The following is a 23,952-nucleotide window of genomic DNA, read 5'->3' as shown; positions in this document are numbered from 1 at the left end:
TCTTTCCATTTATATAAAATACTCTATGTATAAGCAGTGTAAACATGTGGGAGGACATTGACAAAATATCAAAAATGATTCTCTCTGCATATTTTTTTTTTTGGGTGGTGTGGCAGAGCTGGTGGGATCCTAGGTCCTTGACCAGGGACTGAAATTGCACCCTCGGCTGTGAAAGCGCTGAGTCCTAACCACTGGACTGCCAAGGAATTCCCCTCTCGGCATACTAGAAGATGATTTTTCTATCTGAATTTTTAATTTACTTAATTTTAATTAAATTTTCTGCAATGAACCTATGCTACTTATATGACAGTGAACCAAGCAGAAAGAGACACGTGGGAGGAATTCACCACACTATTTATGGTGGTTACCTTGGGTGGTGGGCTGTGAGGTGGTTTTTACTGTTTGGTATTTTTTTCCAGTGTTCTGAAGGAGGCACATTTTTAGAAATTTAATAAAACCTTTTGATTATTTTAAAAGTGAAGGTTAGAAAGGAGGGGATTTTTCAGGCCCTGACCTAAACAGATATGTAAGATCTCAAATATGTAAACATTTCTTCTTTTCCGTTTGAGACAGAAAACCACCTAATGTGCTTTCTCAACTTCTACACCCCTACTCTGCCTGCTTATTTTGCAAGTTTTCGAACATGCAGTCACTCTGACATGTCCTACCATTTCTTTACATTCAAGATTCAAAGCAGATTCAACATATCTAAAATCATCCAGTTTCTACTATCGAAGAGCTCTGCTGATAATCTGACAAGATCACCTCCACAGGGGGAAGAATAACTTTAAAGGTGTTTGTGGTTGTTACCTGTCACCTTGGCCTTGAACGGGCTGCCCACGATGTGGTTGGGCCCGCCATATTTGACGCCAATTAGGTAGCTTCCAGGAGCCATGGGGGTGTACATGACTTTGTACCCTTCGGGGGTTTCCTGGCAATCCATTTTAACCTTGGACGGGCCTTCAATGGTGACAGACAATGTCCCTGGCCCTGCTCGGGTGGTGTTGATGAAAAATTCAGACTGGATACCTGGGAGAAAGGAAGCAGGAATAAAGATCACGTGGAAGGTTTGGAGGGATGGGGAGCGTGTGCTTTGGGGAGCGTTCTGGGGGCCCTGAAGCAGTGGCGGGGCACATGGAGGTTCCCTCTCAGAGGGGTCACCTTGGTGGCACGGGAACCCACCAGTACTAGCTTTGACCTGCTGGCACAGAGAACCTCAGGCCCTGGGGGATGGTAACCCCTTTCCAAGGCCCAGGCAGGAGTGTGGGCAACATTCTGTCCACAAGCACGCACCGCCTTGTTTTCTCCTCTGGGCACGAGCCGTGGCTGAGGGCGAGGAGCCCGAGTCGTCACTGAGAGCCTGAAATGCTGCTTCAGCCCCCAAGGGCCAGCTCTGCCCCCAAGGGTGGGGGAAGCGTGGGCCCCTCTGACCTTCCCTTTCTCCTCTGGCTGGACTTGGAGAAGCCCAGGCAGCCCAGCGCCGCCTCCTTCGTCCTCAGGCTCCTCGCCCCAGGTACCACGCTGAAGACCGGGGTAGCCGCTAGGATCTGCCAGCCCTGCCGCTTTGCCTTGAATACCAGAAACAAGAACAGGACCAGAACGGCAGCTCCTGCTAATACCACTTGCACCACTCTGGCTCCAGATCCTGTGCCCATTATTTTACATGCCCAGTGATTCGTCTTTAACAAACGACACTGAGGCTCAGGGAGGTTCAACCACATGCCCGTCAGAGCTACAGGAGAAAGTGGCAGAGCTGGTACTGAAGCAAGTCTGAGGGGGTTCAGAGCCCAGGCCCGTCTCCTGGCCTCTGGATGGGCAGCGGGGCTGCCTCAGATGTCCTAACTGCAGCTCCAGGACATCCCACTTCTTGCCTGCCTGGTCCATGGGGGCCTCCTGCACAGACATCCTCCCTCGTGATAGAAGGAAAGCTGGGCCAAAAGACAGTGCCAACCAATGACCACTGTGGCATTCCCGCCTGAGCCCAAGGCCCTGAAAAAGGCCCCACTCCCCCAGGCCCCTTTCCAGTTCAGAGGGGGAAGAGGCGGTCAGTCACCAGCTGCGCACCCGCTACAGTGCCCTCTACGGGGCATCCCCGGCATAGCATCCTGCGGGGCTGGGCTTCTTCTAGAGCCCTGGACGCCGCCCCAGCTGGGAACTATTTTGGTTTAATTATAGCTCCGAGACCGGAGAAAGAATTACTGTTCTGGTTATCAATAAGACAAAGGGGCTGCTATCATGCAACCCTGAACACAACCCAGCTGTTTCTGGAAAAGCTCCCGAGGCTCCCGTCCCAGCACCACCCCCTCACCCTGCCTCCACAACTGTCTCAACCTTGTCTCTACACTGTGCAGCCCAGGAGCCCTTCACTCAGCCGCTGCCGAAGCAAGGCCGCGTGGGGGGAAAGGGAGGGGGTATTCAAACAAGGGGCAGCGTTTCCAGGAAGCAGCTGCAAGTGACAGCAAGGAAAGATACTTTTAAAGTGAAGATGAAAAGACCTGGCTGCAGTGGAAAGGACAGGATTGCTCCATTCCTAAGAAACATCAGTTCATCCTGATTGTGAGGGTCCAGAAAGGAAGATGAGGTGGGAAAAGAGAAATAAGGAATTACAGGACAAGAACAACCTATCAGGTGGGCTCCTTTATTATTCCCATTTTACAGGAACAAAGTGGAGGCTCAGTGAGGTCAAATAACTCACCCCAAGACACACAGCTGGGGAATGGCTGAACTGGGGTTTAAACATAAGGTCTGTCTAACCTGGAGCTAATGCACTCGCCTGAGAGCAGATGGGAGAAAGAAAATCCACATGCAGGAGTCCCTCTCACCACCACCTCCAGCTAGAATCAGTACCCCAGACATCTCTGGCATGGCGGTGTTCCCCTGCACCCCCGTGTATATACAGATGAGTTCCTGTGAGTTTAATGCATGTTTAACGCAGCCCTACTCCATCTTCAAGGTGGCTGAGGGGTAACGGGAGGGAAGGAGGCTCTCCCCTTACATCTCGTGCACACTGGGGTTCCTGGGGCATTTCATCAGGAAAATGGCTCTTCCAGCCAGAGAGTCTGGAACTCCCTGGTCTAACTCCTGACCTTCTCAGCCCTTCTGCAGCAGAGAGTCCCACCCCAAATTCTCCACATTCCCCTGCTCTAAAACCTGCAGAATTGACCATTTAAAGCTTGAGCCAAGAGATACAGCCAGCCCACCCATAAAAACACAGGGAAGCTTGCTTTGTTCCGAAGGTCAGGATGCAGGCCCTCCAGCAGCCGGGCAGAGACACCTTTTCATTCCACACACACTGCAGCTGTGTAATCCTGGGATGGATATTTGGGAAAAGGCCTGGGAGCGGGAGGGCTAGAAAAACAAGACGCCTTCCCCTTGACAAGAGCAATATTTACACAGGATTTGAAACAGGCGTGTTCTGTACCTCTCCCGCCTGGCTGGAAGTCTCCCTGCAAGACCAGCTCCTTCCCTCAGCAGCATCCAGTGCTGGCAAAGCACAGCCTGAAACCTGAGCTCCTGAGAAGGCTTGCGAACAGCCAACAGGAAGCATGAGAGGCCCTGGGCACAGCAGGTGTGACCCAGCAGGGGGATGAGGTGGCTGCTGGCGGCACAGGAGACCTCAGTGGCTGCTGCGGGGCCTGGACCAGGGCCTGCTGGGGCTCCAAGTGCCAGGAGGACCCCACCTGGGCTTCAAGGGTGGATGGCTTGTCAGGGGCCAAATGCCTGCACTACTGCCTGGGAACCTTCCAGGGCAGCTGGGAAGATAGGTGTCCTTGTGTAGGACACACCACAAAGCAGGCCAGGGGTGTAGCCACTGCCTCGGGGCGAGCCAGCCATTTAGGAAGGCAGCAAAACTCAGGGGTTAAGTGAGCAGGCCTTGAGGTTGTGAACCTGGACTGGTTCTGGTTCTGCCCCCTCCAAGCTAAGTAAGCTTGGGGAGTGACTCAACCTTTCTGAGTTCTCACTTTGCTCATCTGTAAAATGGACACTGCCTAGGGTGAAACAATACTGTGCCTTTTACAAAGGGCAAGCTGCTGGCCCAGAGTTCAGTGTGGAGCCGGACAGGATGGGCCTGGGGAGATGAGAAGTACTCATGCAGACCCTGTGGGAGGTTTTGCCGAGGCCACTGCTTTGGCCAGAGTCGCAGGGTGGCGCACCAGCCGGTCAGTCACTCCTGCACCCGGGCAGGGCCCCTCGTCCCCTTACGACACTCGCTCCACAGGGCTGGATGCCAGGCAACCACGGCCACTCATCCCCTTGCCTGCGGGGAGGTGGGTCTGCTCTGTCCCACTCACCATGTGGGGTAGGGGGGAGACTAACAGCAAAATGTGCACACATAAGGAACTCAAGAATCCTTCCTAAGAGGCCCCAAAGTAACACTCAGACGCAAACCGCGTCCCAGTGAGTCCACGCCTGCAATGAAGCGTAAGTGGACAAGCTCCCCACCCCGGCACCTTCCGTAACAGTGACACACTGGACACCCCTGATGCCCACCTCTACATTCACGGTGTAGACACTAACTACAGCCATTACAAGGCAGGTACATCTGTAGGTTTTGACACGGGAAGTTCCTTAAGATGTCAAGTGACAAAAGCAAGTTGTACAATACAACGATAGCACTAAGACTATTTCTATAAAATAAAAGTAAAACTCCATGTCTACCTTTTTAACAAACCGACTAGCTAAGCAACCAAGTGACCAAGAATGAAGACCAACAAAGAGACACTCGGAAGGTCCTCCCCTGATCTGCTAAGCCGTGTTTCCTCCTGGACCCAGAGGGAGGGAGAGAGGAAAGCAAGATGGAACTTTACATACTTCCTCACTGCCAGTATTTTTCACAATCAAACGTGTTCCATCTGTGGCAACGACTAAAAAAGAATTTGACTGTTTTAGTCTTTTCTCCTCCCCCGTTAGGATTAGAATAAAAAGGAGCCGGGCTGTGACAGGTCTTACTGCCGATTGAACGTGTTTCTAGGAGGCCAGGGTCCACTAAAGGAGCTGGTGGGTAGGGGACCTCCCCAGAGGCCCGTTACATGCATCATGAACTCTGTGCAGGCAAAGGAACCCTCAAAACAAAGGATGCTGTGTTGTTTTCCCTATCAGTGTCCCGGTCCTAAAAGAATCTGGCAAAGGAAGACAGCTGCAGCACAACAAACAGTAATGAGCTGTGAGAACGAAGCCATCAAGCCCTCACTCTGGATTTACCGCAGGTCAAGTGAGAGCCTCCCAAGGGTGCATTACTGAAGTTTCCCTGGGGAGAGAGGGTGGCAGGCTTCCCGGGGGCTTGAAGAGTTCCATCTGCTCTTCCCCGGGGACAACTCGGTTCAAGACAAGAGGCAGAGGCAGTGTGTTACCTGTGGTGCCCCCCTCGAGCCCCGAGCCGTAGGCGGACACCAGGGCAGGGTTCCCCGCTTGTCCGGGTTCCCCGACTCGTACTTTGAAGGGACTTCCAACCACGTGGCTCCCGTTGAACTTGACGTCGATCGTGTGGACACCATTCTCGTGGGGGATGAAGCGAACAGCATACTTATCTGGGAGAGCGAGCAAAGGCACAGGGTAAAAGTGGGCCCGTGGACCCGACCAAGGTGGGTGGGGATAAAGGACAGGAGCCCAACCTGAGAGGGCCGATCTCACTTCAGTAATAAGAAATGGCCCTACTGCAAGCCTGGCACCCAATATGTTGGTGATCAAAACCAGATGGGCCTATTTGTCTGTACCTAGACAGCCCTTTGGGAAATGCATCCAAATCTCAAATTCTGTGTTTAATCCTCTGTGGCTTTGGCCTCAGAAAAACACTTCCTTTATTAAAAGCTCACTTCTGGCGCAGTTTCTCTGCTTGGCCAGGGGAAAAAAATGGTTCCAACTGAGACGAATGCTCCTTAATTAAGCTCCAAGCTAGCAAGTGCCCCACAGGGCAATGGCCAGGTTTCTCACTGTGTGTTTGGGTCACAGCATGTGGTAAGATGATCTATAAACTGAAATGGGCACCCAGAATATCCTTCCACCATGCACCACTTGACCACCCCTTCTTCCTTGAAGTGCTCCCAGCTGGGATGCAGAGTCTGTTCTCCTCCAGTCAGTCTCTCAGCCTCTCCCTAGCTCCTTGTACCCTCCATCCCCTTCAGAACTTCTGTTGCTCAAAGCTCCACCCAAATCCTCTTCTCTTCTCCTCTGTACTCTCTCCATATGGAGCTGCCACCCATATCCTTCAACACTGCACGCCCCCCATCAGTCCCCAGCTGGCACCCACCCCTCCTCTCTGAAAGCCAGTGTGCTACAGGGAAAACTGATCCCACCCCCATGTCCACGTATGGTCCTTGACTGGGTCAAATTAATGCGGGATAGCAGGGGGAGAAATCCCTCTTTCCCTAAGCCTAAGTCAATTAGCATATGACATTTAGCCACACAGGAAGGGACTCAGGAACAGGCATGTGTGTTCAGTGAGATAGGAGGGGAGGTTTGCTGGAGACCTCTGCAAAAGGAGCATCTAAGACTTCTGGAGAAAGAATCTTGAGGAGAGAATGTCTCTCTTGATTGGTGTTGTGTGCTGCTGCAGCCACCTTGCCACCAAGAGGAAGGCCAGTTTCAGAATGAGGCCCACAAATCAGAAGAAAGAGCAGAGATGTTTGGGGCCTTGGAGAATGTACCTGAATGGCTGAATTAAAGTGTTGCTGAAACCCATCTTAGATCTTGAACTTTCCATTTATGTGAATTAACAGACCCCCTTGTGATGGGCCATGTGTGTAATGGACCCCCTTTACTACGTGAATTGGCTTGAGATGGGTGTTCCGTCATTTGTCACCAACGGCATCCTAACTGTGTCAGGCTGGTGGTCTCAGACACTGCTAGGGCTTCAAATACTGCCTGGGGCTGAGGACACCCTATCTCACTTGGTGGCTAAATCCCAATGCAGTAGAGATCTATTAAATGTTCCCACGTGGATATCTCAGAGACACTTAAAAACCTCTCAAAAAATAAAGTATTAAACTCTGTAAGGCAGTGACCAACCCTTGCTCACCCATGGCTGCTGTCCTGAGTTTTGTTAACTGCATCATCATCTTTCTACCCCATCACCAAGCTACATGTAACCTTTCTGAATTCACTTTCATTCCCTATGGCCAATTGGTCATCAAATGTTACAGTTCTCTGACCTCAAGTCCTTCCTCTGCATTTCTAACACTGCTGATTAATACTGTTTTCTCAAACGGACCACCCTGCGAGCATCGGCTTACCACCTTGCCCTTCAGATGTACCAACACATTCTCTATAACGTGGTCAGACTTAAACCATTATCTGACCAGGGCACCCAGCCCACACATTTGTTCCCTCTGAGGCTCCCCACTGCCCTTTCTTGTTCCGCCCAGTGGGAGGAAGATGTCTAAATGCCAACCCAGGTCCCAGGTGTCTACCCTCACTGCATGCAGAGCAGGGTACACAGCAAACGCTCAATAAGGGCAGTGGTCACAGGGCTCTTCCTCATGCATCAGGGCCCATATTCAATGTTACCTCCTCAGAGAAGTCCTTCTGGCCTTGTCAAAGCAGAAACCCTTTTCCTCTCCTGCCCTGACCATCTTTACCGTTTGGTTCTCGATTCTGCTGTGCTGCTGGTGACCAGCTGGGGTCCTCACCCGTGCACTACACCTTTCTGGCTCACACTTTAGGTCCTCACTAGACTCTGTGCTCCTCTCTGAAGGCAGGAATCATGACTTCCTCAGCCTTACCTTCCTGTCAAGTCTCTGACACTGAATACACGTTCACTAGAAAAATGGTCTCGTTCAAGTTGATTGACATCACAGAATTCCATACACCAAGGCAGCGAGCAAGGAAATCTCATGCTATTAAGTCCTACTGGGGACCCAGATTCTCTCTTTCCTTTTTTTAGCCGCACGGCTAGCGGGATGTTAGTTCCCCAACCAGGGATTGAACCCGGGCCCTCAGCAGTGAAAGTGCAGAGTCCCTGGACCGCCAGGGAATTCCCCAGATTCTCTTTTCTTAATTTACAGCAATCAACCTTTTCCTCAGAGTAAAGAGAGGTCAAAGTGTACTTATTCATTTCATAAGGTAAACAATAAAGATCTGTGATATTTTATTAAAATATGAGAGAACATCACAATGAATGTCATGTTAAAGAAATCTGAAAAACAACTGAAAATAAAGAAGTATTTGTTTAAAAAAAAAAAAAAAAGCCTGTCCCTGGCAAATGTTTATACCCTAATTTATAAACGGTGTCTGGCAACAGCAAAGGGAATCCGAAGGCCTTGCAGAGGCTGATGACCCCTCCTTCAGGGTACATGTTTGCAGAAACATTGCTGGTGTGGGCACTGGTGCTTACCTGGCTCCAGCTCAGACACGTGGCATTCCTCCACGGCTCCAGAGGGGCTGTGCACCTTTGCATCAATCTTGCCTTTTGCCCCATTCAACCTTATAGCAAAGGAGGCTGGCTGGTTAACTTTTAATCCCGATTCCTGAGAATTTAATACATGAGATGCGTTACAGCCCTCGGCGTTCTTGCTCAACAGCACACACCGACCCAACCCAGGATTCCAGGGGGGGACAGTTCTCATGCAAATAGGTCTGGAATATGTTTTTCTATATAACACCTGGCAACAAAAGAGCAGGTGAGTAATTCCACGTTTCTAGCATTAAATATAAGAAAGCAGAGACACACATCTGCATGGTCTTGTATCTAAACCATCTTGATCCAGAGATGGTTCCTAGGTTTGGAGACTTAAGACATCCTGGCCAGCAGGATTACAGTTTCAGCATCCCAAACAAGAGCTGTACAGGCCAGAAAACCCAGTATCTTCCAGATCTGCCCCCTCCCTCAAAAAAGAAGAAAGAAAGAAAAAAAAGACTTCCTCTCCCCACCGCCTTTTTAGGAGGAGCCTGGCAGCTTATAAAACCCTGCACTCACTAACATGAACAAAGGCTTTTTATCTCAAGGGTGGAGATGGAGAGAACTTTTAATAAACTTGTAAAGGGCCACACATGATTTTTCTTTCATGCAGTACTGCACAGTGGTTAAAAATCAGCAGAACCTGGATTTACTGCCATTTCCTAGCTACATAACTAAACTGTTGAACCTGTTTGAGTCTCAGTTTCCTCATCGGTAAAAACAGGCATAATAACCAAATCTATCTCAGAGAGCTGCTGTGAGGATTAAACAAAGCTATGCATTCAAGGCACTCAGCACAGGGCCTGGTCCATACACAGGAAAGTTTAAAAATGTCAGCTTCTATTAACATGCATTTAGAAGTTGTTAGTCCCCCCCCAAAAAGCCATGGGAGAAGTGTAGCTTTTGCTCTTGAGTGGATCAATTTCACTCTCCATGCTTTGTCTTGGAAATTACATCCTCTGCTGGGAGAAGGGGATTAGAAGTTCAGATGCTTAAGATATTTTAAGATTGGCCAATCCTGAATAGCAAAATTTTACAAGCCAGCAGTTTTGATGTAAACATGGTTGGACAGCTACTCAGATGATAACTCTAAAGCAGCAGGGCTCACACTTAATGTGCAACCGAGGGTCTTGTTGAAATGCAGATTCTGATCCAGTGGGTCTGAGACGGAGCCTGGGACTCCACGTTTCTAAGAAGTTCCCAGGGGATGCTGAGGCTGCTGGTCCGAGGATCACATCTTAGCAGCAAGGCGCTATAAGCAGTGCTGCCTCGTTCAGTAGTCACTAGCCGCACGTGGTTATATACAGTTAAATTTAAATCAATTAAAATTAAAAACTCAGTCCCGGACTTCCCTGGTGGTCCAGTGGTTAAGAATCTGCCTGCCAATGCAGGGGACACGGGTTCGAGCCCTGGTCCCGGAAGATCCCACGTGCCACGGAGCAACTAAGCCCGTGCGCCACGAGTACTGAGCCTGTGCTCTAGAGCCCGCGAGCCACAACTACTGAAGCCCATGTGCCACAATTAACTGAAGCCCAGGCGCCTAGAGCCCGTGCTCTGCAACAAGAGAAGCCACCGCAATGAGAAGCCCGCGCACCGCAATGAAGAGTAGCCCCCCACTTGCGGCAACTAGCGCGGCAACGAAGACACAACACAGCCATAAATTTAAAAAAACAAAACAAAACAAAAAAAACCTCAGTCCCTCAGTTACGCTAGCCACATTTCAAGTGCTCAAGAGCCACGTGTGGCTCATGGCTACCATACTGCACATCGGAGATGTGGGACATTCCCACTGTTGCAGAACATTCTACTAGACTGAGCTGCCCTAGAGGTTACAGATGAGGGAGGACTGAACACAAAATTAAGGAGTCTCTGATCGCCAGACCACCCCCATGCCACACCCTCCCCTACAGAATGCCAGCCGACTCCAATTTTCTAAAAAGTCTCAAAAGCAAGACAAAACAATACATGCCTCTCTTTCCTAACCAGCACCAGATGTTGCCGTGCAGCCTGCCAGTAAATCTCCAGTAAATAATTTACATATCACTTGGCATCAAGTGACATGGGGAGAACAGGGAACAAAGTTGACACACCGGTCCCTCCTGTTGTAGCGGCTGGTTACAAAAGCTTGATGGACATACCAGCCTGCTGCACACTTGTTTAAATATTTTATGACCAAACTGTCATAAGAGGACTCTATGGAAGTTTCTTGGAGCCGATTTCTCCACATCAGCTCCTTTTGGACAGAAGCGTTTACATTACCTGAATCCACTTGCCACTAAATCCTCAAGAGGGAGATAAACGCCTCACAAGATCCAAAAGAAATCTTCCAGATGTCTGAAGGCAGCTCTTTGCCCTCAACAAATGCCAGCTTTATCTCCCTCCGTAGGTTTTAGTTAAGTTGGACACAGAAGGAACTTCTGTTAAGAAGCCTTTAAATGAAACACAAGAAAAACATCTGCACCACAGTGACCAGTCAGTATCCTTGGTACTCTCCAGATGAGGCCGCTTCAATCTGTAGACCGTGACCCTGGTCTGGGCTCTGTTTGGGTTCGCTAACGTTTGAGACAATTAGCAGTACCAGACCCCTGCAGGGGAAAGTTAGACTCTCAAATGTAAACCAAGTACATGGAACCAATCTGAGATATGAGGTTGAGTTTTCATCAATCCAATATTTTCAAGAACTCAGGGGCAGCTGAAGGCTATTTAGAAACCCTTCTACCCAGAAATCACATTCTGGGATTTTGGTGTCATTCCACAGCCAAACTGCTACATCTGATTCAGTGTCCTAAGACCCAAGGGCATCCCCAATAGTTCTTAGTTTGGCTGAAGGCTCTAATGCAACCCTGAATTAAGTGCCCTGTTTAAGCCAGGGTGAAAAGTTGCATTTCCTGCCATTCTAAGAGGTTGGGCTATGTAACCACCTGCCACAATGCCGGGGCTGGGATTAAGGTGGCTGCTGTTAAGAGCATGGTTCTGGAACCACCGAGACCTCACTCTGCCTCATTCTAGCTGGTGCCCATTGCTGCATCCTCTCTGCATCTCAGTTTTTCTATCTTTAAATGGGGGTGTCAAGAAAAGCTACTCACCAGACTGTTGCAAGGATTTAGGGAAGTAACACTGATACAGTTCTTAACACAGTGCCTTGCACGCTTATTATAAATAAATCAGCATCATAAAATAAATCACAATTGACTTTCTTGAGGAAAAGGAAGCCAATAATAGCAAGCTGAATATCACTGGACTGTTAGTTTTGTGTTTGTTTTGTTTTGAAAGCCCTCCTTATCCCTTAACCAATTATTAACAGGCCTTCTTTGTTTCTCTGGAGTAAATATTTAGAAAACAAACTCGTCTGTAAATGTTGAGGAGTTTTGCCGACAGTGGCTGCTTTCTGCTCGCCCCAACGGTCTCCTGTCCTAAATGTGACTCTGCCGCAGGAAAGCTCCCCTACGCCTGGCAGCACCCGTGGTCAAAATGTGCTGGGGCCCCTGGCACAGTCGGAGATTGAAGGGGCCTTGGGAGTCCAGGGCCTCACTGGCTGGGCTGTGGCCAAGGAGATGGATGTTTCCTTGTGTCTCACCTGAAGGCTCAGAACAGTGAGGCGGCGGGCATCGTCGGAGGGCGCGATCACCGGCACCAGGTAGGGACTTTCTGGGATGTGCTCATCATTGAACTTGATAGACACCTCGTAGTTACCTGTGGGGACAGGAAAGACCCATCATGTGAGAGATTCCGGGAAGGTGGTTCCAGAGCGGCCTCTTGTTTCTCTAGCTAGGGCCAAAGTGCCTTCCGAGAGACCCTGGCCCCCTCCGTGGCTGTGGCTGATTGGGTCAGAGAGGGTCATCTGGCTCACACCAGGCCAACGCAGTTTTCTTAGTTGGAAAGGGCAGGGATTCTTTTTTTAATTTCAAAGAGCACTGAAGCATTGAAGTTTTTGTTCTGTGTTTTGCCAGTGTATACGTGAATCCCCACACCAATCACACATCAACATCTGGTGTGTATTCCCAATTTCTCTCCAAAGGAGAGGTTTATGACAGAGCATTTTATTAAAAATTATATACTTAAGAATAAGAAGGGCTTCATGTAACTAGGATCCCATTACTGATCCTGAACTATGAAGTGTAAGACATAAACTTTGAGAACAGGGGTAGAAGCAGAGTGATAACTAGGAAAGAAAATCTAGTCAAGGAAGAAGGGCAGGGATTCTTAACCTGGGCCCACAGGGTCCCTGCACAAAGGGTCTGTGTACAGTACTCAGGAGATCCATCAAACTCGAATGGGAAAAAAGGTACATCTTTATTTTTACTAACCTCTAGCTGAAATTTAGCATTTCCTTCCTTTAGAAAAGTCGACAAGAAACCACAGCACATTAAGACTTGTGATTTTCTCAACAAAAACAATCACTTTCCAGCTTTATATATATCTTGACATACCATTTACACTCACTGCCACTTAGAAATTAAGGTAGTTAATAGACCATCACCAAATCGTATGATTTAACGTATTAATGAAAACGTGTATACGTTGCTATGTTGCATATTTGTTCCTTTAAAAAGATTTTGATAACGATATTTTATTACAATTGATTTCTTTTATAATCTGAAGTATTTTATTTCATGTGTTTAAAAATATTTCCTGAGATGGTCCCCATGGGCCTCACCAGATGCAAAAGGATTCGCAGCACACAAAAGGTTAAGAACCGCTGATCGAGGGAGCTCAGATGCTGAGGCCACTTTTCTGGGGCAGCCACACCAGCCACTGGCTGCGGGTGGGCAGAGAGAGGCTGGTCAGTGGGAAGAATGAAACAGTTGAACGAGAGCATAAAGCAGTGAGGCCAAGAGACAAGGAGAACAAGAATTCCAACCCCTTTGAGGCGTGGCTGGATATCCTGCAACTGGATTTCTAGGACGCATTCCCACGGGCCCATACAGATAAATTCCTCTTCTACTGGAGCTAGCCTGATGAGTTTCTGTTCCTTACAACCCAACCATCCGCAAACACGGAAAACATCCTCCACTGGCCCCCGAGTACCTACCAGGCTCTTGGGCAATGTAAGACACACCACATGATCCGTTTTTATGGTCATCAAACGTAATCTCGGCCTTACTGGGGCCCTCAACAGCGATGGAGAGGCCCCCGGCACCTGCCTCCCGGGTCCAGATGCTGAATTCAGCTGAGACAGAGAAACACCTGGTCAGTGACTGAGCCCGGTATAGGCCCCTCTTCTGGCTCAAACATGGGGTGCTGGGTTCTGTTTGTTGCCAGCCCTTTCCTCTTTCTCTAACGCCAAGCAGGACCCAAGCAAGGGCATTGCTGATGTTTGCTAAGCACCATCCGTGACGACACTAAGTTCACAGGCGATCAGTCGTCTTTGGAATGCATGCAAACCAAGTCAGAACAAGATGCGAATGTTCAGTTTCAGCCCCACAGATTTTCCCGCTCAGCAGCCACCACTGCAAGGGACCTTCCCAACCAGTTTAATACAATTCTAGCACGTTCCAAAGAACATTAGCCTGCAAGATGCTCTGGAAACGGTTTTATGACCCTGATCCTCTCTTAGAGACTCACAACACACACCCATAAATTACAGGCTCCGAGAAGTCCCTCAGTAAGGCACTTGTTGAGCTTTGGGTAAGCAATTCCCAAATGTCTTTAGCCACGGAAGCCTTGTTTTAAAGAATGCCTCTTCACACCATCCATCAGTAACACACAACGTCTTCCTTTCAGAACAGGGTGAAGAGTGCAGGACGCTCACTCCGCCAGGCTGAACTCAATCTTCTTGAGTGAAAAGCCTGCCTAGAATGCTCACCTGGGACTCCTGCTTCTCCTCGCTCCAGGCCAGGGCCTCCTGCCCGGACCTTCTGGGCGCCCCCCTCACCCAGAGGCCCCACGGTGAACTGGAAGGGGCTGCCGGTGACGTGCTGGCCGCGGTACTTGACGCTGACGGTGTGAACCCCCATCTCCTGGGGCACAAACCGGACACAGTGCGAGCTCTTTCCCACAGGCACAATCTCTGCCTCGGTCACACGGCCTGAGGGGCTGGTGACGTGGGCCGACATGTCACTGCTGTCAATTTCTGAAAGGGGGTAGGGAGAAAAAGAGGAGGGTCAGGGCGAGGGCCCGAGGAGGAACCGGACATGCAGGGCGAGCAGCAGAAGGCAAAGCGAGTGGAGGCCAGGGGTGCGGGGTGCTCAGGCTTCCTCCAACCAGGCTGGATGCCTGCCCTCCTGTCTCCCTCAAATCCCTGGGTGGTCACGGCCAGCACGGAGAGTGCAGGGCCCTTCCAGCCACCCAGTGCAGAGAATATTCTGGGGGCACTGACACGTCTTGCCTCGCCGAGCACTTTGACAGCCTTCCTGGCTGGAGCTGAGTTAATTCCACACAGCAGTTTCAAACCAGAGCTTGAGCTGATAGCTACAGCATGTAAATAACAACAACGATGGCTCACATGTTTCTAAGCAAATGTGACATGGGGTCATCAGTCATGCTTACAGGGGCTCTTTTCCATAGGTAAGGACAGAATACACAGGAGCCCTCATCCCTCATTGTCAAGAAGCCTTAGCATTTCTTTTAGGCAACAAGACAAAAATGCATTAGAGGAAAAGGTGAACCCAGGTTGGTCCCAGTGGCAAAGGCGAAACCATGCGTGAGCAAAGCTTTGAGCAAACCGAAGACAAGAGGCCACACTTCCAGAAACATGACGCCTCGGGTCCCCAACACCAGGAAGCAGACGCGTCTGCTCCACCCAAGGTGCTCTGCCATGCCAGCGACAGTGCCTGCACTGACAAGGTGGAGACAGGCACGCCGCATGCTGGGTGACCAAGTAACGCCATCACCTACAGCAGCACGAAACCGCACCCTCCAGCCCTACAGGATCTGGGCAGCAGCTCATGACTCTGAGCCCTGAGGACAGAGAAAGGAAGGAGGTTGAGGGGAGGGTCACCCCACACGGTCTGGGTCCGGAGGACATCTGGAGGCTGGAGGGCCATCCTCCCTTCTAATTGACAAGAGAGGGTGTTTTAGGTAATGATGGGAAAAGTTAGTCTCAGCCAGAGTCATCTAGTACCACTGAAAAGAGTAAGGAGTCAAGAGCTAGACAAGACTTGAGGGAAAGGGTGACTGACCACATCACACAAAGATAAGAGACAAATAGGCAAAGGGAACAGGAGAGAGAATTCCCCAAATGAGAAATGTGAAGCAAACGAAAACACAGTCCGCTCGTCTAGTGACCAGAGAAATGGAACTGAAAACTGGATACCGTATCTTTCCATCAGATTGATCAAAGTGAGAACCAAAGACAGTGGCCAGTGCTGGTGGGGAAACAGAGAAACAGGCATCAATTCGTTTTCTGGAGGACAGGCTGCCAAGGCATAGCAGCATCTGAAACGTATCGGCCCAGCAATCCCACTCCCGGGCATCCATCCGAAGTGATGACAGATGTCACAGAGCACTGATTAAGGGGGTCGAGGGATGGAGATGAGCATACATGAAATGAGAAAACCCAACGAGGACATGTACCTAGACGTGAATTGGAATCTTATGCAGTCATGAAAAGGATGATGGGGAAGTATACTTTGGTGTGGAAAGATGCCCACAGTACAGTGAGTGAGAAGTGCACCAGAGGGATCTGAGACCGAGCCCGTGTGTCTAGGAGGCTGGAGGCATCCAGGCTCCAGCGCTGGGCCTGAAACGTGAACCACAATCTCCCTGGACGGTGGGATATGAGGTGAGACTTACTTCCCCTGTTTTTGAGCACCTGAACTTTTTATGATCACAATCAACACGGTGCGTTTTAAGTGATTCTTAGTCTGGACGCTACAGTAATGAGGTTTTTACCAACGGTGTGTCTAGAAAGGAAGAACCCATCAGGTAATGCTGAGAAGGCAGAGCAAGAGATATACCACAAGTCAGGAAAGACGGGAGACGCAGTGTGGACCTTCCTCTGGAAGCTAGAAGCGCATCACAACATGAGCTTCATCTGAAGACGATTTAGATTTTCTGTCTTCATAGAACCTGCAACTCCATAGCACATGCCAGAGGAGCCTCAAGGCTTCACTTACACAGTCACTTCTTAACAGAACCTGGGCCACATTTCGGACAGACCATGGCTGTGTTGGGCAAAGGGCTAGATGTGGCCCACCCACCCAGCCTTGCTTCGCAGGCCTCACTCCAATTTTGGGAATGAAAGATACGAACGGGAATTAGAAGGATGTCACTGGGCTGACACCTCCTTCCAGATATAAGCATCAGCAGGGCCAGTTCTCTCGCTATTAGTCTAGTCGACAGACAGTAAATGAAAGTTTAAAAGCTTATCTATTTTTCCCCCATGTGGTAAGATAAAGCTATTTTCATTTGGAAGAAGGAAAAGTAAATAGATTTACTTTTCCTGGATGGGCCTCTGTGAAAATAAGTATTAAAAATATTAATGAATTAAAAAAAAAAATTAAATGCAAAAACAGTCCCCCACAGCAGACTCGGACGGTACATTCTGGGCCAAGCCCAGACTTGGTTTCCAGTGGTGCCCACTGGCCTGACCCACGAGCCCCTCGTGCTCACCTGGGATCTTCAGGTTCAGGTCACAGATGCTCCCAACAGTGGCCACAGATGGGGCTCGACTGGTACGGGTGATGCTCTCCTTGACTCTTCCCTCCCCGCTGATCTTCACGGTAAAGGGGCTCCCTGCAAAAACCGAGCAGGCCCTTGAGAGAGCAGCCCAGAGGCCATGCGTGGCATTTACAGAAAACCCAAGCACGGGACAGGGAGAGCAGATGGGGCCACACGTACCAGGCACGTGCTCGTCGGCGAATTTGGTGGAGACAATGTAAACCCCAGGCACGGTGGGGAAGTAGGAGACCTTGCAAGTGCCGTCCTCCAGGTCCTCTGTCTGGATGTCCACTTTACTGGGGCCTTCCACCGCCAAGGAGATGCCACCATAACCTGCAACACAGTAGCCCGGGGCCGCTATGACAGCAGCTCATCAGGAAGGGGGAGCCTGATGAATGCAGAAAGGACCTCCACCCCTGGAAATGCTTCAGATGGCAGAAAGACAGTAACGGTGGCCCCTGTTGGACAGCACTGTGCAGAGGAGTCAGTTAAACGCTCTGAGAAATCCTGGAGTGAAATACCCTGGCTGAAGGTGGCCTTGACCATACTCTCTTCTCAAGGGTATCCACTAATATCCCACCGACCACCTGTCCTGCAGAACCTGCTGGGGGGGACACTTTGCCCACCTGCTTCCAGGAATGGCACGTGCTGTCTGGGGGTTTATTACCAGCTGCAGGCCTGAGAATTTGACATTTTTAACTGCTCCTAGCTGCCTTGGATGCCCAGCCAGGGAACCACTAAGACAGCAGATCTAAAGCTTTAATAACCTGAGGAATCAATAGAGAACATAAGCCCATCAGGACCACAAATTCTCCAGCTCCTTGCCTTGGGAAGGTGACTTTATCCAGAAGTCACCAATGCAAGCCCATCCCTCAAAAAGGCAGAAGATGAAGACTCTGGGATGTGGAGTAGCTTGGAGTGGCCCAACCTAATTCGGACCATCTCAAAGAGGAAACAGAAAGAAACTCCTCATTTCCACGAAAGCACTGCTCAGCTGAACATGACTTTGACCAGCTGGCCCAACATTCTTAGTTTGAGATGAGTCAAGGAGACCCTGGGGAGCTGAGAACAATGGTGGGAGTACTGATAATGAATCAGATCTGCGAGTTGTTGTGGCTCTGGGTTCAAATGCCAGAAGCAGACGGGGCTGCTAACCCTGCGAGCCTCAATTTTTTCATCTAGAAAACAAAGATAATACCTACTTTGCCACTGCTCTTGGGGCTTAAATGATAATCATGTAAAAGGGTCTATAGCTTGAAGGATGCTCAGAAAGAAAAGAAAGTTGGCAGGATAAAAAGATGGAGGAATGCGAGCAATTAGAAGCCAGTTCCGAAGCGCTGGGCCTTTTCCCCTGGGACCATCCCCCACAGACCTGCATCCCTCGTGTCCACGATGAAGTCAGACATCTCGAAAGTCCGGCCTTCCGACAGGCCACGGCCGTAGACTTTGGCTCTGCGGGCATCCCCGATCTCTGACTGGACCACCATGATGGACACGGGGCTGTTGGCCACGTGGTTGCCATTCTTCTTGATGCTGACCAGGTGTTCACCCACCTCCCGGGGGATGAAGGAGATGCCTGGACCAGGGCACAGATTGGGGGTTATGAGGTGGGAGGGAGGGGTGAAGGGGAGGAAGCAGGAGGGAGACACACTGGCAAGAACGGAAACAGGACTTCCTTCCTGACTTCCCGGCAACCCAGGGTGTCCAAGAGGGCTGTCAACATCATAAGGCAGAAATGCTTGGATTCTGACCATGCATGTGACCCAGCAGGTTTATCACATCACACTCCAAGGTGCTACCAGTTTCCCAGGCAAGGACTGGGATCCCGGGCAAGGTGGGAACCCCCATCTCCCACTCAAGATGTCCCGGCTCCTGCCGGGAGGGCAGTCTGGGCTCACCGATGTGATTGTTGGGCAGCCTCTTTAGGAGACAGGGCTCGTCGCGGCCGGATGGGGCCTTGATGCTGGCCGTCAGGGTGCTGAGGTCAGTCTCACTGATGTCGAGCAGGAAGTCGGCGGCAGAGCCCAGCTTCACCTGAGAGCACCGTCTGCTGTCGTCTGGAAAACACCAGCCCCAACACAGCTCCATTACACGTGGTCACCCTGGCTCTCCAGAGCTCTCACACCACATGCCATTTATAGATGAACAGGCAAGAATTAATTACGCAAACTTAAGTGACAAAAACACGCTCCAGACAATGAGCAGACCTAACCAACAAAGAATGACTGCTACTTATGCCTGGTTACAGGGAAGACTAGTAACTGGCAGGAACTGAAGACCTGAGTCCACACAGACCACATTTATAACCCAATGAGAGCATGATCTGAACACAGAGAGCACAACAGAGGTCAGAAGCAGGGCTCTGAGTCAGATAATCTCCACCTGAATCCCAGAATACCCACATGAACATGGCTAAGCCAGTTTCTCCAATCCTCAGTTTTCCCATCTGTAAAAGGGAGACAAAAATCTATCTAGAAGTGATGCCGATGAGCATCTCTGAGCTCATTTACTCGTGCAATAAGTATTATTTGAAGGCCTCTATCTGAGGGCCTCCTTATTTGGACCCTGGAGTCAGACTGGCACAAATAATTGCCCTCCAAATGATGTGCTTGCCTTTCCCGGGATTACCAGCTGCAGGAGGAATTTAGCCTATCCAATGTTGGCCTTGCACCCCTAGTTTGTTCCCAAGGAGACGCTGTGAAACCTAAATCTCAGACATGCCTAGCCTGCTGCCCCGGGTCTGATGGGAGGGGGGCTTATTGGGGCAGGGAGCCTCCAGCAAGTTGGGCAACTCTACCTGTGATCTTGGCTGTGAAGGGGCTGCCAGGGATGTGTTTGTCATTGTACTTGACCAGAATGCTGTAGTCGCCTGGCAGGGTGGGCAGGTAGGTCACTGTGCATGTCCCATCTTTGTTGTCAATGCAGCTGATTTCCGCCTTTGAGGGTCCCTCAATAGCCAAGTCCAGGCCACCTATGAATGAGAGGAGGGAAGGAGAGCCATCAGGGAGAGTGTTTCTGTGTTTCAAAAGGTATCACCACTCATCCGGGACAGCCCTGATGCCAGGAACGTCAGACTGACACAAGCCACGGGCAAGGGGCGTAGGTCAGAATAAAGCTATTTACATGGTGGAAGTGTCACTGGGAAGACACTCCACCATCTGAATTCTTCCTGCAAGTGACCCTGAAGTTCAATTCTTCCAGATGTGTGGGATGAGGAAGGGATGGAACCCCACGGGCCAATCACACATACGGGAAAGAGTGTCACACACAGACGATCACTGCTGCTTGGGGGCTGGATGCCATCATGAAAATCCCATTAGAATCGCAAATTTAGAAATTCCTGTGATGACAATGTGCATGGGCACAGAGCTAGAATAAGCCACTAAATGATTCAATGTGGCCCTGTGGATACATGTACAGGTGCAAAAAGAACAAAACCAAAAATGCTATCTATCAAAACACACGTAAATTTCAGGCAATTCACCTAAAACATTTCATAGTATGAATGTGATTTTAATCAGAACACGAAGGACTTTAACATTTCTGTTTTGGGTAGAAGACAGAGGAGCTCTACGTAAGAGATTTATATGAGAGAAAAGACAAGACAAATACTACCATTCCAGAGCCTTGTTTTTAAAGGCTTCCCTGGAATTGCATCCCCTTAACTCTCCAAATGACAGCTGAGAACCACAGAACCACAGTACCTTCTCCTGCGTCCTCGGTGACAATGGTGAAGGTGGCGGTTTTGTTGGCCACTCCGTACACGAGGCCCGGGCCATATGCAGAAACGCTCCCGCTGTTGGGGTAGTTCACGTAGAACTGGAGCGGGCTCTCTGGGTTTGCAAAGAACACACACAAAGTTGGGACTCATGGGAGGTGGGGGGGGGGGATATTCACCTAACAGCAGTGGGTGTGACATCTCCTGGGCAGAGCAGAAGGCAAGAGCAGACTCTGTGGGGCTCCCCATCCTAGGACACCCAAGGGGGTCTACTCACTATCGACCCTTCAGTGATCACATGAAAAGAACAGTCCCCAGGGTGTTCCAGACTAGAGGCGGGCTGAGGCAGGGGAATCTGGCTCAAATGGACAAGTAAGGAGGGAACAGCTACACCGGGACCGGGTGGCGGGGGCGGGGTGGGGAGCGATGGAGAAGAGAAATGACCCACTACTAGATGGAATGTGACTGGAAAGGTCCTTTGGGAAGGCTGTCTGCCCATAACTTTCAAAGTCTGTGAGCCCAGCCCGAGGAATCTATCCCACTGTGGTCCTCTCCACCCACGCCCACTCCCAGCCCTAGGCAATTACTTCCATTTCCACAGAATTCAGATGCAAATTAGGAAAAGAACCCAGGGTCCAACAACAGGGGGTTAGTTAAATAAACATTAGTCTACTCGTAGATCACTAAAAATAATGAGGGAGATCTATGTATACTAACTTGAGAGATTATCCATAATGTGTTGCATTAAAGAGAAAAAGGCAAATTGCTATATAAATGTCAATATCCCATTATATTAATACCCTATATAACATTAACACCTATTATAATACCTATATAATAATATATACCCATTATAATATATTCCTATGTAATATTAATACCATTATCCCAGTCCAAAATAGAACAAAATTGCATGCATATTTGTAGGTACAGAGAGAGACATTTGAAAAGATACACACACCAGCATTGGAAGTAGAAGGAAAATGGTAGAAAGACATTTTTACTTTTTCTGTATCTGCATCTTCAGAACGTTTAAATAGAAGCAGATAAATACATTTTTGCTTTAAACACATAGTATCCATACACATAAACTAAAGCAAACATCAAACTGGGAGAAATATTTGCAACTCCTATCACAAAGGGCTAATCTCTCCAATATTTAGACTGCTCTCAGAAACTGATATGACACAGGCCAATAATCCAAGAGAAAAACTGAGCCAAGGATACAAACGTCCAGTTCAGAGAAAGAGAAATACAAATAGCATTGATACTTAGCCATATAGAAAGTTGCTCAATTTCATTCACAGGAGAAATACAAACAAAGCAATACTGTTTTTTTAACTATCAGTGTGGCAAAGATCCAAAAATTTGATAGCCTATTCCACTGGCAAATTGGCGGAAAAGCAGGTGCTCTCCTACATGGCGGGTGGGTATGTGAACAGGAAGAGATTGGGTGAAGGGCGCTCTGATGAGATCTGTCAGAATTGCAGGGCTGTTGCCTGTGCCCTGCAATTCCTGCCCTGGGAACCAAATATCTCAGATACACCCTGGCAGGTGTGAGATGATGGGTGTGCAAGGCTATTCACTGCAGCAGGACTAGTAATCACAAAAGGTGGGGAAGAACCCAATTGTCCAGTGGGAGAAATGGTTCACGTGTAACGTTCACCCAAACGGCCGGACACCATGAACACTCTCTACTATTCAGATGCGCAAAGTTCTCCAAGATATACTATTAGATGAAAAGGGCAAGGTCAGAATAATGTGTAGCGTAGACAACAAAGGGAGAGGGATTAAACATCTGTATTCCCATCTGTTGTAGAGTCTTAAAAATATTCTGAAATCTAGCATAAAACATCAATAACAGTCAGGTTCAAGGAGAGGGCAGATGGGGGATATGGGTGGGAAGGAAACCTTTCTCCACATCATTTTTAAACTATGTAGATAGATTATGTACTCAAAAAAAAAAAAAGAACAAGAGTAACACTGTGCTGGTTGATGGACATGAAACTTGAGCTGGCTTTCCTTGTCAAGGGCAGTGTGACAATAAGGCAGCTTGTCCTCTTCTCATAACCTCTTCTCCTGTCCCACGCTGCTCTGGGCTCTGCAGGCCCGGCTGGAAAGTCCCTTGATGTGCCTCACATTTTTCTCCCAGCTCACCCTTTGGCCATGCTTGGCATAGTGACAAAGACAAACAATCGCGGACCGAAGGGCCTGCACTGTGGCCCAGGACACTTAGCTGTGTCATCCCTGCTGCAAATTAGCTGGATCTGCTGGGGTCACAGCCTGTTTGGTTTTGCAGGGACGCCCACACTGCATTCCCAAATCTGCCACTGAAAACCACACAGCAGGTGACTGAACGACTGACCACAGTCTCCCAGATGTTCACATCCTGAACCTTGGAGTCCTGCAGGGTCAGTCAGCCAGGGCGCTGAGCCCGACTTACCAGGGATGTGGCTGCCCATGTATTTGATGTGCATCTCGTGGAGGCCGACCTCAGTGGGAGCGTATCTGACAGTGACCGTGCCATCCTTGTTGTCCACAATCTCAGGTGTGGCTGTCTTCCCAGAAGGCATGTGGACCTCTCCTGTTGGAGCACATGGAGACAGGGCAGTGAGCGCACCAAGACTTCCCCCAAGAAGCTGAGCACAGAGGCACACGTGGCCTTCACAATAAAGGTTTTCAGATACAAGAACACTTCACCGTTGCCTAAAACACCACGTTCCACAACCGGAAGCAGAGACGTACCTGCCTTTATTTTGTTCTATTTTGTTTCCACAAAATGCAGCAGGCAACTCACAAGTAAAGGGTCTTCTACTTTTGTAGTGACAAATTAGAAGCTCAAACAGGACTTGAGAAGACCATGAGACCAATCGGATTGGTAAAGCGTCAACTCAAAGAGAAGCAGGCATTGAAAGGAGGCTAGGAGAGGAAGTAACTCTTGTACAACAGACCTCAGTGTCAATGTCACATCTGGAAAAGTGGAAGAATAAGAGAAGGCAAGAAAAGGGGGGAGTAGGAACGTGATGGTCGAGAGCGATCTAAACACAGTGGTTCTCCCCCTACAGAGCATCTCCGGCCCTCTCTCCAGGATGCAAGTTATAAATGAACCACCTCTTCTGAGACACACATATACACACAGAACATTCTGCAATCCCATGGGCTCATGGACTGACCCAGGGATGCTGGGTTCCGGACCCCAGGTCTGGGAGACATGTGGAACCAGCTCCTGCGCACTGTTTGG

The 23,952-nt window shown here is 49.4% G+C and overlaps 1 protein-coding gene across 6 annotated transcripts in view; it reads right to left on the bottom strand.

Moving 5' to 3' along the window:
- Positions 1 to 23,952, bottom strand: part of FLNB (filamin B) — a 137,955-nt gene that overhangs the window by 3,101 nt on the left and 110,902 nt on the right. For all 6 annotated transcript variants that reach the window (XM_082412038.1, XM_082412039.1, XM_082412040.1 and 3 more), the window contains 13 exons: positions 23,155 to 23,295; positions 20,698 to 20,826; positions 19,791 to 19,964; positions 18,892 to 19,050; positions 18,366 to 18,569; positions 17,174 to 17,326; positions 16,946 to 17,068; positions 14,199 to 14,465; positions 13,425 to 13,562; positions 11,970 to 12,085; positions 8,330 to 8,462; positions 5,352 to 5,528; positions 811 to 1,029 (listed from right to left, as the gene is read on the bottom strand). In XM_082412038.1, the coding sequence (XP_082268164.1) occupies positions 811 to 1,029; positions 5,352 to 5,528; positions 8,330 to 8,462; positions 11,970 to 12,085; positions 13,425 to 13,562; positions 14,199 to 14,465; positions 16,946 to 17,068; positions 17,174 to 17,326; positions 18,366 to 18,569; positions 18,892 to 19,050; positions 19,791 to 19,964; positions 20,698 to 20,826; positions 23,155 to 23,295 (2,133 nt within the window). The remainder of the gene's footprint in view (positions 1 to 810; positions 1,030 to 5,351; positions 5,529 to 8,329; positions 8,463 to 11,969; positions 12,086 to 13,424; positions 13,563 to 14,198; positions 14,466 to 16,945; positions 17,069 to 17,173; positions 17,327 to 18,365; positions 18,570 to 18,891; positions 19,051 to 19,790; positions 19,965 to 20,697; positions 20,827 to 23,154; positions 23,296 to 23,952) is intronic.

The sequence above is a fragment of the Balaenoptera physalus genome, assembly GCF_965194825.1.
Source record: "Balaenoptera physalus genome assembly, chromosome: 11".
Lineage (NCBI taxonomy): Eukaryota > Metazoa > Chordata > Mammalia > Artiodactyla > Balaenopteridae > Balaenoptera > Balaenoptera physalus.
This window is presented reverse-complemented; position numbering and strand designations above follow the sequence as displayed.